This window comes from Globicephala melas, chromosome X (genome assembly GCF_963455315.2).
Source record: "Globicephala melas chromosome X, mGloMel1.2, whole genome shotgun sequence".
In the NCBI taxonomy this organism is placed as follows: domain Eukaryota; kingdom Metazoa; phylum Chordata; class Mammalia; order Artiodactyla; family Delphinidae; genus Globicephala; species Globicephala melas.
The window spans coordinates 4317379-4335454 of NC_083335.1; the positions used below are offsets into that span (position 1 = coordinate 4317379).

At 43.1% G+C, this 18076-nt stretch overlaps 1 protein-coding gene across 6 annotated transcripts in view; it reads right to left on the reverse strand.

Annotated features, from left to right (window-relative positions):
* MTM1 (myotubularin 1) overlaps window positions 1-18076 on the reverse strand; it is a 113490-nt gene that overhangs the window by 62169 nt on the left and 33245 nt on the right. For 3 of the 6 annotated variants that reach the window (XM_060292431.2, XM_060292430.2, XM_030846946.3), the window contains exons 2-4: window positions 10747-10819; window positions 8072-8144; window positions 6302-6396 (exon numbers count right to left, since the gene is read on the reverse strand). In XM_060292431.2, coding sequence (XP_060148414.1) covers window positions 6302-6396; window positions 8072-8144; window positions 10747-10809 — 231 coding nt within the window. In that variant the 5' untranslated portion in view covers window positions 10810-10819. Of the gene's footprint in view, window positions 1-6301; window positions 6397-8071; window positions 8145-10746; window positions 10820-15890; window positions 16003-18076 lie in introns of all 6 variants that reach the window. The other 3 variants (XM_060292432.2, XM_060292433.2, XM_030846950.3) reach the window with 2 other exon arrangements.

Genomic DNA, 18076 nt, shown 5'->3' on the forward strand with positions numbered 1-18076 from the left:
AGTACGGATCCTACGTTCCCACTGATGCTCCTACTTACAGACACTCTAGGATGTTTCATTATTATAGTCTTTTTAGCATTATTTCACCTCTTTTAAAATGAAAAAAGGTGCTAACTCCATTAGACGGAAGGAACTAAAAAAGGACAATGTTGAAAAGTTCCCAACGTATTTTTTTGAAAAGAAAAATACTACAGGAACCCTTTTTGTTCATGCTTGTTATAAAGTGGGAGGCAATACAGGTCTGCCACTCGTGTCAGATGCCCAGCTCTTGGGAGGCACAATACCTCGCACCTGCCCAATGCTCATTTCAGAACCAGATATTTGAGAGGCAGATACAAGGGCCATCCATCCACCTTGATTCTCCAAGTCCCATCTCCACACTGGTAAATCATCAAACAGCAAAGTCAACAGACCGCAGCCTGCTAGTCCCTCCCAGAAATACCTTTACCCAGTAAAAGTTAACATGTGTCCTGTCCTTAAAGAGGGTCTTGAATGGTATTCAAGAATCTTTAGGTAATACTCTGCCTAAAGAATGAAATCACTATGGTCCTACCTCTTACAGGAAACCCTAATGACAAATTTCTCCTTGAATTTAATCCAGGAAGAACATACTGTTTCCGACTGTCAGGTAATGAAAAGTGTATACGCGACACGCTGCTCATCCCACCGGCAGCCCTAAGGGTTATCATCTGCTCATCTGTGCATGTCCGGAACTCCATCCTATTTTTAAAGAGGAGTTTGTGGAGTGACCGAGAGTGAGACCTAGGAACTTTCAGATGGTATCTACCGCTGATGGGGAGGGGAAAAGGATTTCTTCAGCTGGGGGGCAGATCCACAGATGTTTATGTTATTCTTTACAAACTTTCTGTGTTAAATATTTCAAAATAATTTTTTAAAAAGTGGGGGTGTGAATGGCAGAGATGGGTGGGGATGAATATGTGTGAGTTCTAGTGGAGAAAACAGCCAGGGCAGAGAAGCGGAGGGCCGGTTTAGGGAACAGTGAGTAGGGTACCTGTGCCAGCATGTGGGGTGCACAGAGGAGAGAGGTGGGGAGGCGACTCAGGGCTGAGCTGCAGAGGACCAAGAACACTGAGGAATTTGAAATGAGGGAGGAAAGGAGCCACTGAGAGTTTCCAAGTGGGGGGCGGGGAGAATGTCTGTAAGAATGTCTGTGGGAGCCAGAGAGAACGCAGTGGGGAGAAGATGCCGGCAGGGACGGGACAATGAAGACTTCAGAGGAGAACGGAGGAGGGGGAGGAGGTGACTCCACGGTGACTAGAAGAAGAGTAGCACCATCAAGAGAAGTAAGAACACCCAACGAAGGAAGTGGCAAGGAGAAAAAGCAGGAGAGTTTTGGCTCGGCCGTGCACCTGGGGTGCCAGGTGGAAAGTCAAGGGATCTCCAGCAGGTAGTGAGAAAGGAGAAGCTGGGGCCCGAAGAAAGGTCGCTGCTAGAAAACCGGGAGCGGGCTGGGCGGACTAGGGAAGGGGCCGGGCGGTGGCTGCTTTGCCCGGCAGCTGCCGTCAGACGGGCTGAGTGCGTGGGCAAGAGCTCGGCAGGCCCTAAGGAGCTTTGCTGACACACAATGCTAACTGGAGAGAAGCGAGTGCAGCCGGGAAGTGGAGGAAGCCGTGGGGAGGATGAATAGAGAGAAGTGTGCTGAGGGCCTGGGAGCTGCAGAAGCTTCCACCAGGCAGTGGAAGGGGGAGTGGAAGCACGAGCAAGAGCGGGACCGTCTCCACAGCCTCTGTTCTCGCCGGGGCTCCCAGCCACCTCCCCATGACCACCCTCCGGGGCCTCTGTTCCTTCTTTATTTCACTGAACCTTGCAACATTTCACTCCCTTGTCCACTCCCTTCCTTCTAGAGATTTTGCTCTTCTCCCCACTTCCACCAAAGCCTTGTCTTACAAGCCTGTCCTCTGCTCTGACTGCGGCTTCTTCCTCTCCCCGCCCCGGAGAGCCGGGCCCCCCGAGGCTCCCTCCGCAGCCGCATCTCTGGTGGTCGTTTGGTCCCCTCAGGTAACCCTGTGGCTAGACCCGACTGTTACGGACACCCGCATGCCCATCACTTCAGCACCTTCAGACTCGTGTTTCCAATGGCTCCCGAGCCATTCCCACTTCGCACTCAGCAGCTGTAAGTCTGCACATTCACACTTGCCTCCCGGGGCCTCAGCTCCAACCCACCCCTCCTGTGATGTCTATTGCCACGAATGAGAGCAGCTGCAACCACTCAAGCCCCAAACCACAGGGATCACTGTCGACTCGAGTCTTCCCTTCGACTCCCAACTCCAAATGCCACCCAGATCCTCCTGCCTGGCTCACGGCTGTTCCCTCCTTTCTACTGCAACGTGGGTTGGATTAGGACCTGCTCGCCTGGAAAACGGAGAGCACTTCCTGGATGGTCTCCCTGCCTCCAGTCTCCCCCTCCCCCAATCTGTCACACACGCTGCGACCCGACCTCCCTTCCTGCAATGCATGTGTCGTTCCCCACGTGACACGCACACTGCTGAATGGTGACTGATGACATGCTAGAGGCTGGCGAGGCTTCCAGCTTCGTCTCCTCCCTTCCCCTCCACACTCCCTCTCCGGCATGTCCCTCCGCCGCTGCCGCAGTATACAGGGCCCCTCCATAGCCCTAGACCCGCAACGCGCAAAAGCGCCCTGTGGAGCCTCCTCCCTCCCGCCCTCCTGTCCAGGAAACGGTCCCCGTTCTTCGAGACTTGGTTGGAACATCACCTCCTCTACAAGGCATTCTGTGACTCAGCGTAGAGTTAACCCGCCTCTCCCTTGTAACCTCATGGAACGATGCACCCGCCGTGGGCTCTGCCACTACACCACACGTGCTCATCTCCGTGTCGCGCACCCGGCACCGTGGCACGCACCCGGGCGCTCAGTGAGTGTTCCTGGGATAAGGATACGGCCACATGAATGAACAAAGGGTTAATCTGTCTTTCTCACCCACCACAGCGCCTGAGCCCGAAGTATTCCTGCGAGGGAAACTGGAAGCGGTCTTGCCCCCGGGGAGTCCACAGATGACAGAGTATTACAGGCCTAAATAGCCCCACTGGAGTCACGAGATCGAACGCAAGCCAAACCCCTCAAGGTCAAAAGGCGGCTATGGGATTTCTCAACGCCAAACGCAACGGTGGTGTTCGGGACCACCAGGTCCCGCCACTAGTGAAGGCCAGAGAGCGTGACAAATAAATACGGCTGAATTCCTTCCCTGCCACATGCCACGCTCCATCCTAGGCCTCACGGCTCGGCGGCGAACAGACACAAAGCATCCCTGGCCTCGGTCAGACGGGAAGGAGGCAAAGCAGTGAAATATCCAAAATAGGAGGCAGTGGCAAGTGCTCAGGAGAAACAAACAAACATGAAAGGGGGAGAGGAGGAGGGGGAGGGGTTTGGGACCTTTAGAGCCGGTGGGCAGGGTAAGTTTCCCAGCAATAAGTGTGAACATGGGGACATGAACACAGAGAAGGAGTGAGGCCTTCGGCGGAAGATGGCGAAGGCTCCAGGGAGGACATGATTTTTGAGGTGGGTTCTGAGGGACGAGAGGGCATCCAAGCCCAGTGAACACAGCCCAGAAGGGCCTCAGGTGCTGGGAAGGGGGCCGGGGCTTTGTGCAGCTGGACAACAGCACGGGGAGAAGCAGTGTGAGTCGAGGCAAGGGAAGTCAGAAGGATTTTTCTGCCACACGAAGGAGAGTGGATTTTATGCTGCGGGCAATGGGGATCCAACAAGAGTTTTCAGACTGCAAAGTATGCTGCTCAGAGTGGAGGGGGGGAGACCCCAAAGGACGCCCAGGGGAAGAAGGCCGCATGACAGTCCAAAGACCACGGTGCGTCTACTGGCCGGGACATCAGGGGCAGGAACCTGCCCTTGACACCTGACGAAACAGGACAGCTGACTCCCGAGGCAGGCCGTGCTCCCACTGCAGTGTTTACATACCTGAACCACACAGGTGTCCGCTTCAAAAGGCCAGTGAGATGGCGGCTCTTTGTCAAACACATGAGAAACATTCACATTTTGCAGCAGAATCCACAATTAATGTTCTTATTTAGGACTTTGAGATACACTATGATGACTGTGTTTTGAGGCTTCTGCATAACCACCCAAATGGCTTGCTTTATATGATGTTTTCTCTCATGAACTGCTTGTTTTTAAACTTGGACTAAACGATGTGGCCAATTGGTCAAAATATTTATGTAAAACTTGGTAGAACAAGAAAAAGATTAGCAGTCAGCGTCAAATGGGCATTTTATTCACCCACTCCGCGCTAACCCCTGGCCTCTGGAGTGCTGTATGAAAACGAAATAAATAAAGCTGGCCAAGTGTCGCCCAATTACAAAAGTAATGTATGCTCACGCCAAGTGGGAGGAGGAAAACAAAAGCATACGTAATTCCACCGTCCAACTATCGCAAGTACTAAACCTTTTGGTGTATTTCTTTCTGGCCTCTTTTCGACAGATAGTTTTTGTTTGGTCTCCACAGTTGAGATCACAGAACAGACACAATCTTGTCACGGCACCGCAGTTTAAATAATTTCCCCAGTTCATCACTAGTGACAGCACGAAATGGAACCGGGCATGTGCGGCTGGTCAACAACTTGCTCTAATTCGATTTTTGATGATTCTCGCATATATTAGCACAAAATCTCTCAGTGTGTCCCAATTTGACACTTGGAAGCTGTACCGAACGAGTCTCACTTTGGCTGGCCATATTGTATTGTATAGTACAGTATAGTATAATGTTATATAATGTTATATTATACTTTTGTTCGTTCAGCCTACAGGTATGTTAACTTTTTAACCAATCCCATCCAATTACTGGATCAAATAAACTTGAGCCACTGTAAAGACAGACCTCTTCCATCCTTCACCGATACAACTGGCTTTTATGAAGTAACTATTAACTACGCTCAATTTTACATTAGTGGCTTCACTCCAATATCTTAGCCGATTTAAGACTGCTTCAAACCCCTTCCCCTTCCCTTTAACCCCCTTCCAAGTTAAAGGCTTGATACCAGTTACACAGTCTGTCAATAATACTCCCAACGGGTTTCTTTCTTTCCTGGGTACGTAATCATCTGTTCAAATGATAAATTCTACAGTTGTTGCCAACTGTTGCCAAGGGTTGACAACCAGCTCACTGCTCTGTTAATTTCCAGAATCTTCTTTCACATTCTGGAAAACTAAAACATTTGTTCAGCTCCAGTCTTGCTTAGAAGCCTGAAGAGAGTCACATAAGTAAAATGCCCAATCTCAGGCCCATGGGGGTCTAGGAACACTACAGAAGTGGGCTCCCACAGCTAAGGCAATAACAGTAATAAACAGCATTTTTCGGAATTCGGACACAAAGATGAACATAATTTTTTAAAAATCCAAAGGTGCAAACTAATCTAGATTAGAACTGTCCTGAAGAAACTCTGAGGTAAAAAGCAGTCAAACAAAAGCTAGATTCCCCCAACACTCCCAACATCTCCTGCGTTTAAGCTGATGTTGGGCTCCTCTTCCACGTGCCCCGGCCCTATTTATCCCTCCTCCATCCAGCCCATCAAAATACAGCTGCCCCTTCAGGCTGGCCTGGGCAACGGCAACCCACCACAGGCCCTTCTGGGACAGCCTCAGCAGCTGTTCATTCATTCTTTCCCTTCTGGAGCATCTCGTCTCCATCACGTTGTCCCATCGATGGACATTCGTTGAAATACCATGGCAAACATCTTATGGCCACGGAATGAGAAGGTAGAGTGGCACTAAGCCACAACATAGTCATCCTAGTTCTAAACTGCTACCTGGTGTTCTGTAATTGAACACTTGGAAAGTTCTAGAGCAGTGGGCCTTAACAAGGGATTCACATCAGATTCACACAGATCAGCATCCTCATCTGTGATGTTTTAAAAAATGACCGCTGTGCCTGGACCGCAAGCCTGAACGTTCGGATGCAGTACGTCACGGCATCTGTAGTGGCTGCTAAGCGCCGCAAGTGGTTCTCATCGGTGCTTCTGGGAAAGAACCACTGTTCTACACCTAACTAACGTCTCCAAACTAGCAAATGGGTACAGTTACAAAACTCCCCTCCCCAGATTATCGAGGACAAAACTTATTTTAATTCACTCTATTCCTACATAAACAGGTGTTAGTGTTAAATGAGCTTTGCAAAAGCCAAAAATTGAGAGTTGAGAAGCAAATATACCCCCGTGTTAATCTGACCCACAGTCAATCTTGCAAGGTAGAAGAGAAACAGTTTAGCATTATCTTTAACAGTTAGGGTCATCTTTATGGTCTTAGATTCTACTTACCGTTTCCAAACTTCTTAAATAAAGACGATAATTTGTGATGTAAACTCTTCCCTTAATGGGGCCATTGAAAGGACATATGTAAATAACTTCTTTGTCTATTAAGATAAAAAAAGTACCCTAAAATAATGGAAATATATACCAAGATACACAACAAATGGCACTAATTTAATAAAACTATTTGGCTAAGAATAACTACAATTAAAAAAAAAGTCACTGAAAAGGTCTAAAGCAAGCACTGGCAATGCTTCTACATTACCATGCTAGGTCGAATGGGGCTGCCACTACCTCGGGACAAGGTGAGAACAGCTGGAGAGCAGAAGTGAAAGAGGGTACTGACGCTGCTACCCTCAGGTGGTTGTCAAGGTAACTCGTGAACTGCAGACTTCAACCAGAGGATGGCAATTCACGTAGGACAGTCTCACAGACTCACCACCAGATCGGCTTTGAGGTCTACAAACCTCTAACCACACAGAACATCATGATGTTTTTAATAAATGAGTGTCAGCAGTAGAAATGTTTAGATAGTCTATTCTTCCTCTTTTAATAGGCCAGAGAAGAGTGGAGCTAGATTCATTTCACATATTAAGTGAGATGAAACAGATGGCCAAGAAATCAGTACATCTTTGGTAGAATCAAACATAAGGAGAAACTAAATCAGGAGAGTTGAGTTGTTATAATAAAATATATCTTTGTCTTATCTTTCAAGGATGTCCTTGAATGTGTTAATGGCATTTGTTTATCTATCTATTTATTTATTCATAGTAATTTTGAAATCCCTTTCTCCTCAGGTGCTAAATGAAGAGTACCCAGTAAGGCTATTTCATGCTCATTCAGTCGGTTAGTACCTCAGTGAAGGTGCTGGCACTGATACAGAGCACCAAAACTTTACGAATGAAGACCATCAAAAGTAAGCTATCCTCTTTGTTCTTATCCAGAAATTGGGATGGACACACGCCACCGGTTTCCTTTTCAAGACTAGGATCACGTGTGCAAGTCCGTGGACATGGACTAGTTTCTCATGGTGCATGGCTAACTCATTCACACAGGTACCATGTCTATGACCTTAATCTGATTAGCACCATGCTTTCAGCCATTTAAGCTAAACAACCCAGATCTTAGTCAATAAAACGAAAGGTTCTCTGAAACAATGGTAACTGTATCATCACCAAATGGGAATCTGAGAGGGGGATGTCGACTCTAATAAAAAATGTGAATGCCCACAACATGAGCACTTCGCTTAGAAGCTGTCAGGTGCTTCTGGATTGTTAAGCCAGAACGATCTAGTCTTTCCGAAGTAGATACCTTCCTCGTAATATGAATTTATAATGAAGAAAATAAGCCAACAATCAGAATGTGACATCAACATAACTAACTTCGGCTATCTGGCAAATCAAAGGTATTTTAAACCACTGTGGTCTCCTATATTTCAAAGAAGACAATACTTGGACTTTAAGCCTCTGAGTTGAGGCATTTTAAAGCATACATCATAGACTGGAAAACCTTAATACCATTTTGTTCTTATCACCTCAAACCATAAGAGCTTAGAGCTCCAATAAGAGACTTTCAAGAGCTAATCCACATTTCTTTTCCAAAATAATTCTGTCTTTGGTACAGAGGAAAAAAATATCACTATCCCGGAGAGCGTGAAGCTCTTGAGAGAACTCTTTGATCAAGAAATGTAACTTCTAAAGAGTCCGTGGGATTGAAGCCACCTGACCCTGCTGGACCTCTCATCAATGTACGAAAATCCTAACTTCACAGGCTCCTTACCAGTGATGCGGGTTTCTCCTGGAAGTCGAGGAAGAGCCTCACCGATATCCCGATTAACTCCATCCCTAGAAGTCTGGAAACAAAATGCTGCCATCAGGAGTAATGACATTACATTTGCATAGGATTTTGAGCAACCAAACAGAGATATCGTTTTCAAAGAAAAAAATTAGAGAAATAGTGACCATTACAGAAAATTGGCACAGAAAATCCAAACGACTAAAAACTAAACTTAGCATTCAACATTCATTAGCTGTGTTAACTTTCAGTCTGTAAATAACATTAGCACGCTTTTCAATGATATTAATTAAACACCCCTTCCAAGCAATTTATAGTTAACAGTGTTCAGGAAAGTGATAAAAAGTAAATATTAAGTGTATTCTATAGGTACACATATACTGTGGCAGCTTTTTTTTCATATTAAGTATTTAGTCCTATTTTGTTGAGAGAAGGAATGAAAACTTGATTTCAATAGGGCCTTAACTGAGCAACAGTAATTACAGCATCTTCTCACGACACCAGAAAATACCAGTTACTACACACTGGGTTTCCTATTTTATTGAGATCTTTCTTCATGTAGGTGACTAGATAAGAGGACGGGGTGGCCTGTCATTGAACTTTTGAGCCAACAGGGGCCTTGGGAACCATCTACGCACAGATTCTTCGCGTGACTTTACTGCGTCTCTAGGCCTGGCTCCCCACGCATGGTCCTCGTTCAATCACCGCAGCCGCTCTGCCAGACAGGCAAAGCATTAGCCACTAAAAGTGAAGGTGAGTTCTGAGAGGCTCATTTGCCATGTGACTTGGATGCCTGGGAAAGGAGTCTTTCAATCTATTCAGCCGCCCCAGCGGATCAGTGCCAGGCACATCACTAACATCTGTTTGGGCAAAAGGTTTTTTCATCGCTGTTTTTCATTCATTTTTTTCTAGTTGTTTTCCAAAGTCACGCTGCAATTATTTCATGTGTGAAGCTAGTAATCCTTGCCTCAAAGGAGTTTCGTGAATATTAAGTGAAACAAACTACACAAGCACACTTCTGAGAATTACCAAGGGCTACGCAAATGTAAAGTATTCTGAAACAAGAGAAACGTGGCTTGTGTATTTAGGTGAGAGATAAGCTGTCAAAGAGGGGGGCTCTGCTGGATTTTTAATGGTTTTAGTCTTTTTATTCAGGTACAAAGTGAAAATTCCTAGCTAATTTTCAACATGTTTTAGTGCTTGTAAGCTAAGCATTTTATAAATCAGAGGGTAAGGCAAACTGTCCCCAGCCAGGAATGCCTTCTTCAACGAGGAGCAAAAACCGCACGTTTTATATAAACGATAAGACTGCAAAGAAATTATCATCCTCCTTTAACACTGCCTCAAACTAAAAACAAGTATAACGAGCAAATTTAATATTCATACAGCCTTTAAATACCACAGTTCTGGGTCAGGAGAAGAAAGCGTAATTCAGCCACAACATAAGGGAAACAAATGTCTATTAACACAGGAAAACATGGGATTAACAGATGTACTTTCACAGTAGAGTAACGTTACACAAGGACTTACAATTACCTTCTTGAAGTTACTCTTGTGTTTAGAACTGATCCTTGTACCATAACAATACTAAAATACAATAAAGACTTTTATAATGGGGGGATGAAAAGGTCCTTACAAACATGACACAAAAAGCAGAAAATATAAGAAAAGACTGATGATGTGGTTACATAAAAATTTAAACCTCTGTATTCCAAAATCCAAACACATAAATATAATTAAAAGGCTAACAGTAAACTAGAAAAAAGTCTTATATGTTATTATTATATGTATTATAAAGAATAATATATATTACTAAGAGTTAATCATCATAATTTATAAAGAACGCTTATAAGTCAACAGAAAAGGATACCCCAAACACCCCAAAACACAAATAGGCAAAGGACACAGACAGCCACTTCACAAAACAATTACAAATGGACAAGAAATACACCTTTAAAACAAAACAAAACCAAAAAAAGGTACCCTTGTTAGTACTCAGGGAAATACAAATTAAAAGACACTAGTTGGCTCCCTTCTGATTGCTTGGGTAACTCTCTACACTGCTTGTGGATGTGTAAATGAATCTCTCTGGCGGATAATCAGTAATATGCATCAAAAGCCTTAAAGGGCCACGAATAAAGCTTATTTAAAATTCCTCCTTTCCAATAGTTGTTCCAATATCTCCCTCTAATTACACAATTTCTCCTTGACACTTGGAACCATTTTCTGTTAATGCTGTATTTGTTTTGGTCCTATAACTCTTTTATCCTCATAATTAGAAAATAACACCAATATTTAGGAAGGTGTTAACAGCCTGTTCAGCGGGCCCTGGCTTCCAATCTCTCCTTCAGAAAGCTTTCAGGGGCAAGAGATTGCCTAGTATCTTAAATGTAACACTGGAAGTAGTTCACAAGTCAGAGGTTCTCAAAACTGAAGTTATGTGAAAGGATTTACAAACAAAACTCACTGAACACACATAAGATAATCAGTCTTTTACTGAACAAGGCGGGTTAATGAAACCACATGTATCACAGAATTTACATTATGTGAATAAATAATGAAATTAATAATTCAAGAAACCCAGAATGAGCACCTAATATTCAAATACGAAAGGAGAAATGAGAGAAGGAGGCACAGATAAATCTGAAAACTCAACTTACCCTCTTAATAGACTCACTCTCCAAGGAGTGTGAATTATATTTAGAAGTCGGTGCAGAGGCCATACTGGAAACTCTACCAAGAAAGACAACATTCAGTATCAATGGAATTGTATGCAATTTCAAACATACTGCAATTGAGAACAAGCAGGAGTACGCTTGACAAGCCCTGTTTCCCTCGTAGTCTCCAGTGGGAATGAGACACACGAAGTATCAACCACAACACAGCTCATGGGAAAGAGCTCCGATGAAGGTGCAGGGAACCGTGGAGGACCAGAGAAGGGGGAGCTCAGCAGAAGACACCACACATGTTCCCGGAATTTTTATTCCTAGCCTTCAAACTGTCATGGGAGAAAACTTAATGTTCACTAATTGTGCAACAGGCTTCAAATTTCCACATTTCTTAATTTTTAAAGACAGTTAAGAGGCAGCCAGGCGGAGTGATAAAAAGGGGAGACTGCTGAACTCACTCTTCTTTCCCCTTTAATAATTCTGTTTTCTCTAAATTAAGGCAAGTTAAAGTGGCATGGATTTGATGGAAATCAAATTAGGAAGATTTGATTTAATCAGCATTTTCTAGGGAAAGTATATACTTCATTTAAATAAGGCTTATTCATCACAATTCAGACATAAATGAAACCATCATATTCGGAATACATACAATACCTTGGTAATCCAGGGGTTTATTTAGACTTTTGAAGATGATAGCAACAACAGGAAACTAAGTAGTGCTTTGGTTATTTTATTTATCAAAGTTAATGACACCGAGAGAGACATACGAAGTCACTGGTGGTTAAACCACATCCAATTCAGCAGGTGACTGTGGATATTTATAGGATCTTTTTTGCCAGGCTCATTAAAAAGACCAACCACTCACTAACAAAATATGCCACGGAAAACATCACTACCCCTTGGAACAAAACCTAGTGACTTGATAGCTGTGCACTGCTGTTCAATGTCCTTAAGTAAGGCCTGAGAGGTGAAAGAAGATGCAGATGAGGGTACCCATCAGGACAAAGAGGCAGCAAGATGGCCAGGTGAGAACAATCTTACAAGATTAGCACCGCCAGGCTTCCTCCACCAGAGCTCAGCTCTCCAAGGGCAAGGCTGGGGGTCCATTTGGGTCAAGGTTATCTCCTGGCACACGATGACACTCATAACTATTTGATGAACGAATGACTGATTATGTGCAAAACACACACTATTGTGAAACATGATGATGCTCTGAGCTTGTGTATCAGTTCACCAAATCCCAGAACACTGGAACTAGGAAACTACTGCAGAGGCTTAAACATGAACACTTAGGGCAAAATAAAATACTTCTTTATAGAAAGGAATACTAAACTTAAAAGACCTGAAACTATTAAGAGGTAGCACGATCTAAAATTAGAAATAACTTTTTAAAAAAGATTAATGAATAACTCTAGAATGAATTAAATGCAGACAAAATAGTTCAGACAATACAGCCTTGGGAAAAACCTCTCTAATCGTAAATTCAAATCCAGTCAAATAACCCATTATTCTCTGAGACAGCAGAATGGATGAGATGGACTGGATAGAGCAAGTCAGATGTTTCTGCCCTGAAATTATTCTACTGACTAAACAATATTACATATTTGGGGGATCTTCATCAGGAACGGATATAGAATTACTTTTAGTAATCAGATGCTATAATATTTAAAACATTTTTATCGTATAAGTCAATGTCTTCAAACACATGTTAAGTTATTACTGTCAAGTCAACATAAGACATTTCAAATGCTGGGTTATATAATCGACTCAGTCTTCACGGTCCTGTTTATAAACCATAAAAGAAAGATGAGTCTTCCTGTTTTCATCAATCCTCATTTAAAAACTTCAATTTAAAATGAACTAAATAGGGACTTCCCTGGTGTTCCAGTGGCTAGGACTCCGTGCTCCCAATACAGGGGGCCTGGGTTCAATCCCTGGTCAGGGAACTACAGCCCACATGCCACAACTAAGAGTTCGCATACTGCAATTAAAGATCCCGCACACCGCAACTAAGACCTGGCGCAGCCAAATAAATAAATATTTTTTCAACATAAATAACATGAACTAAATTTAACAGAGGGAGGTCCTCCTTTTCCCCTTATTTTTAACTATCTGATTGAGCTATAACTCACCTACTATATAACACACCCCTTTCAAGTGAACAATTGAACAGTTTTAAGTATATCTGTAGAATTGTACAACTATCACCACAATTGGTTTTAGAACATTTTCATCACTTCCCCCCCAAAACCCCATACCCATTAGTAATCATTTATCACTCCCCATTCCCCCAGCCCCTATCACATATTTGCTTTCTATCTCTATAGATTTACCCATTCTGGATATGTCATATAAACAGAATCCAATAATATGCAGTCTTTATGTCTAAAGCCCTCATTTTTAGAGTTACCCTAGAAGACGCTACTATTAAAAGCTGGATTGAGTACAAAGCTGAGAAATCCAAGGGTCTGGGTAACATGGGTTAGTTCCATGATGAGGTTTGCTTTCAAATGTCACCAGTGAGCCTCTCTTTGTTGAAAGGTTGCAACAGACCCTTGAAATGTACAGGAGCTGGAGCAGCATGACACTGAACAGCACAGGTACTGAGCCGACTCCATTCAAATCCCGACTGTGCAATTCACTATTTGACCTTGGGTAGATTATTTCACTTCTCTGGGTTTCGGTTGCTATTATCTCTATCTTACTACAGCATAGTTGGGCAAAATGAAGTAATACACATGAAGGGCTTAGAACAGTACAGGACATATTTGCTAACAAATTATTAGCATCCTTTTCAATAATGAAATGATAATAACTGAATGCTGACGCCACAACCAATTCTTCTACAAATTAGGTCTGACCCTAGAAATACTAGGAAGAAAGTTAACTACCACAGGGACAGTGCATGGCCAGTGGTGATCTAGCTATATAAAGCTTCTCTTGAAAAAGTACATGGAGGGACTTCCTTGGTGGCACAGTGGTTAAGAATCCGCCTGCCAATGCAAGAGGACAGGGGTTCGAGCCCTGGTCTGGGAAGATCCCACATACTGCGGAGCAACTAAGCCCGTGCACCACAGCAACTGAGCCTGCACTCCAGAGCCCACGAGCCACAACTACTGAGACCACGTGCCACAACTACTGAAGCCCACGCACCTAGAGCCCGTGCTCCGCAACAAGAGAAGCCACCGCAATGAGAAATCTGCACACCACAATAGAGCAGCCCCCGCTCGCCACAACTAGAGAAAGCCCGCGCGCAGCAACGAAGACCCAGCGCAGCCGAAAAGAAATAAATAAATACATTTATATTAAAAAATAAAGTACATGGAAATACTGTCTCATTTGGACCCTGTGCAGAGTTGTAGAAAACGTACTAGATGGGTGAGTGCAGGCCCTGAGCTGTCTCTAATATCCATATCTTCATCTATAAAATATCTCTGTTGGTCTAAATGGGGTTCAATAATAATTAGAAGCTATAGTAAAGTTTACAAAAGTCAGCTACCCTTTTGGTTATAGTGTATTTTGCCCCAAACCCCTAAAGATCAAGCTTCAATCCTTTTTATTTTAAAAAACATTGAATTTGGGCTACCTTGGCTTTAAAGTGAAAACTGAAACTTAATTCCCTATATATATGCTAATTTCAGGAATCTAACCAAAGGTAGACTTCTATCTTTTTTGATCCTGAAAAAAACTTTTGTGATGATTTAAGCCCAGTCTTCTCCTATTACCGAGAAGATGGCAGGAAAGCCTAGAGAGGGTACTATGACAAGACCCCAGCGTTGAGTCAGTGGCAGGACCAGCTCTAGCTGACATCTCCTAACAGGGCAGTATCCTTTCCATCCAGGGAAAAGTGAGTCCAAGTGATCTCTATTTTTCAAGAAACCAGGTTGGATGAGACTGGTCCCAGTCTCAGTAGAGAAGGAGTTTTAGAGTAAGAAACATAGCTAGGAAAACTCATCTAGGCAAGCAATCTCTGAGACCCCCCACACACAACCCCTTCAAATAAAGCTACATAAAGGTGGCATTATTTAAAAAATCAAATTTTAAAGTTACAGCATGGCCTCAATTGTGTCTCTCTTTAAATTCAAGCCAACTAACCTCAATGGTCTCATGGTATCTCCCTCTGTCCCTCCGTGTCCCTTCACCTCTCTTCCCCCTCTCCCTCTGTCTGTCTCCTTCCTCTCTTTCTCTCTCTGCCCCTCTCTCTCCCTCTGTCTCCTTTCCCTACCACTTACCACCTTCCAGATAACCTGTTGTTACTGTCCACCCTCCACACCAGAATAAAAGCTCCCACCAGAATACAAGCCCCTACCAGAATACGAGCCCCCAGCAGATGAGGATTCTGGTCTGTTTTACTTAATGCTGCAGTTACAGCACCTGGTACAGTGCCTGGCACCCAGTTGGTACTTAATAGATATCCATTAAATGAATGAATGAACTGGGCTTTAATAAAGACTCAGCCAAAAAACTTAACTGTTGTTTGCCCGATATTTCACTTAAGTCAGAAATTTATGCAAGCTTAAAAAAGGGTAAAACCAATCCTTGGCTAATCAAGATGCTCAAGGCACCATGGCTCTGCACAGCAGAATGGCATTAACTTCTGGCGCCTTGAAGCACCATAAGGAACTTGCACCAAAAAGAACTACCATCCTGCACTACAGACTTTACAATGGAATAGATATTTCAAATTAAGGTACAAAGACCTCTTCCCCCACGCCCTTCTTCCAGACTAAGAAACCGCTCCCCTCTCCGTTGCATATGAAAAATAGGATTTCACAAAACACCTGCGGCAGACGTAACTATAAACACTCTCAAATAAATAAGGACCATTTTTACCCTTACCGGAAACATCTAAAAGCAGTAGAATTAGAAAATAAATTTGACATCCACCTCATTGGGCCTTTGCAAGCAAAATCTAAACTCCAAGGGGAGCTCAGTGGCCATGGTCACCGATTTGCAATCGATGGCCCTTGATTAGGGGTTTTCCCACACTTTCCGTGTACAAACAGTGAGGAAAGGCACACAGGCCTTCCTCTTTGGATTTTACTCGCTGTGCTTTCTTACTCTGTGTTGCTGTTTAAATGAAGCTTACGGGTGATCTCTCTCTGGAGGCTCCCTTGAGAGCTGTGGGAACCTACCCAGTCTGCAAACCGACTTCGAAAGGCTGCCAGCGAGCAAGAAGTCCTGCACAAGCAGCCTCTGAATCCAGAATTCCAGGTCTTTCGAAGGGAGCTTTCTTTATTTGGAAGTCTGTTTTGAAAAAAATGTGAAATACTCAGGGCAGAGCTGCTCAGTACTCCCAGACCCAATGCTCCCCTTATTATAAAACAAAGTTGTGCAAAGCCCCTTTGGCTAGCCTGCAATGAAAGTCAAGGATATTATCAAACCAACCACAATTTTAAAAATCAGCAATATAATGCCTGTGCTCCAGGATGAAGGAGAAATATAATAAAAGGACAGTGATTTATAATAACGTATTTTTCAATACAAATTACACTAAAAACAAAAACACCCCCCGTTTCCAATTTGGCCTCTAGGGGGAGTATCGCCCCCAGTGAGAACCACTCGCAAAGAGAGTTCTGTTCTGCACCTGAATGCCCAGAAACACGGGATCTACAAGACTAACTTGTGCTGACTTTTGCAATAAAAGGAATCCAAGTCAGAAAAAAAAAAGTAAAGCTGTCACTGTTTGCAGATGACATGATACTATACATAGAGAATCCTAAAGACGCTACCAGAAAACTACTAGAGCTAATCAATGAATTTGGTAAAGTAGCAGAATACAAAATTAATGCACAGAAATCTCTGGCATTCCTAGACACTAATGATGAAAAATCTGAAAGTGAAATCAAGAAAACACTCCCATTTACCACTGCAACAAAAAGAATATAATATCTAGGAATAAACCTACCTAAGGAGACAAAAGACCTGTATGCAGAAAACTATAAGACACTGATGAAAGAAATTAAAGATGATACAAATAGATGGAGAGATATACCATGTTCTTGGATTGGAAGAATCAACATTGGGAAAATGACTCTACTACCCAAAGCAATCTACAGATTCAATGCAATCCCTATCAAACTACCACTGGCAGTTTTCACAGAACTAGAACAAAAAATTTCACAATTTGTATGGAAACACAAAAGACCCCGAATAGCCAAAACAATCTTGAGAACGAAAAATGGAGCTGGAGGAATCAGGCTCCCTGACTTCAGACTATACTACAAAGCTACAGTAATCAGGACAGTATGGTACTGGCACAAAAACAGAAATATAGATCAATGGAACAGGATAGAAAGTCCAGAGATAAACCCACGCACATCTGGTCACCTTATCTTTGATAAAGGAGGCAAGGATATACAGTGGAGAAAAGACAGCCTCTTCAATAAGTGGTGCTGGGAAAACTGGACAGGTACATGTAAAAGTATGAGATTAGAACACTCCCTAACATCATACACAAAAATAAGCTCAAAATGGATTAAAGATCTAAATGTAAGGCCAGACACTATCAAACTCTTAGAGGAAGACATAGGCAGAACACTCTATGACATAAATCACAGCAAGATCCTTTCTGACCCACCTCCTAGAGAAATGGAAATAAAAACAAAAATAAACAAATGGGACCTAATGAAACTTCAAAGCTTTTGCACAGCAAAGGAAACCGTAAACAAGACCAAAAGACAACCCTCCAAATGGGAGAAACTATTTGCAAATGAAGCAACTGACAAAGGATTAATCTCCAAAAGTTACAAGCAGCTCATGCAGCTCAATATCAAAAAACCAAACAACCCAATCCAAAAATGGGCAGAAGACCTAAATAGACATTTCTCCAAAGAAGATATACAGATTGCCAACAAACACATGAAAGGATGCTCAACATCATTAATCATTAGAGAAATGCAAATCAAAAGTACAATGAGGTATCACCTCACACCGGTCAGAATGGCCATCATCAAAAAAATCTAGAAACAATAAATGCTGGAGAGGGTGTGGAGAAAAGGGAACACTCTTGCACTGCTGGTGGGAATGTAAATTGATACAGCACCTATGGAAAACAGTATGGAGGTTCCTTAAAAAACTACAAATAGAACTACCATACGACCCAGCAATCCCACTACTGGGCATATACTCCGAGAAAACCATAATTCAAAAAGAGTCATGTACCAAAATGTTCATTGCAGCTCTATTTACAATAGCATGGAGATGGAAGCAACCTAAGTGTCCATCATTGGATGAATGGATAAAGAAGATGTTGCACATATATACAATGGAATATTACTGAGCCATAAAAAGAAACGAAATTGAGTTATTTGTAGTGAGG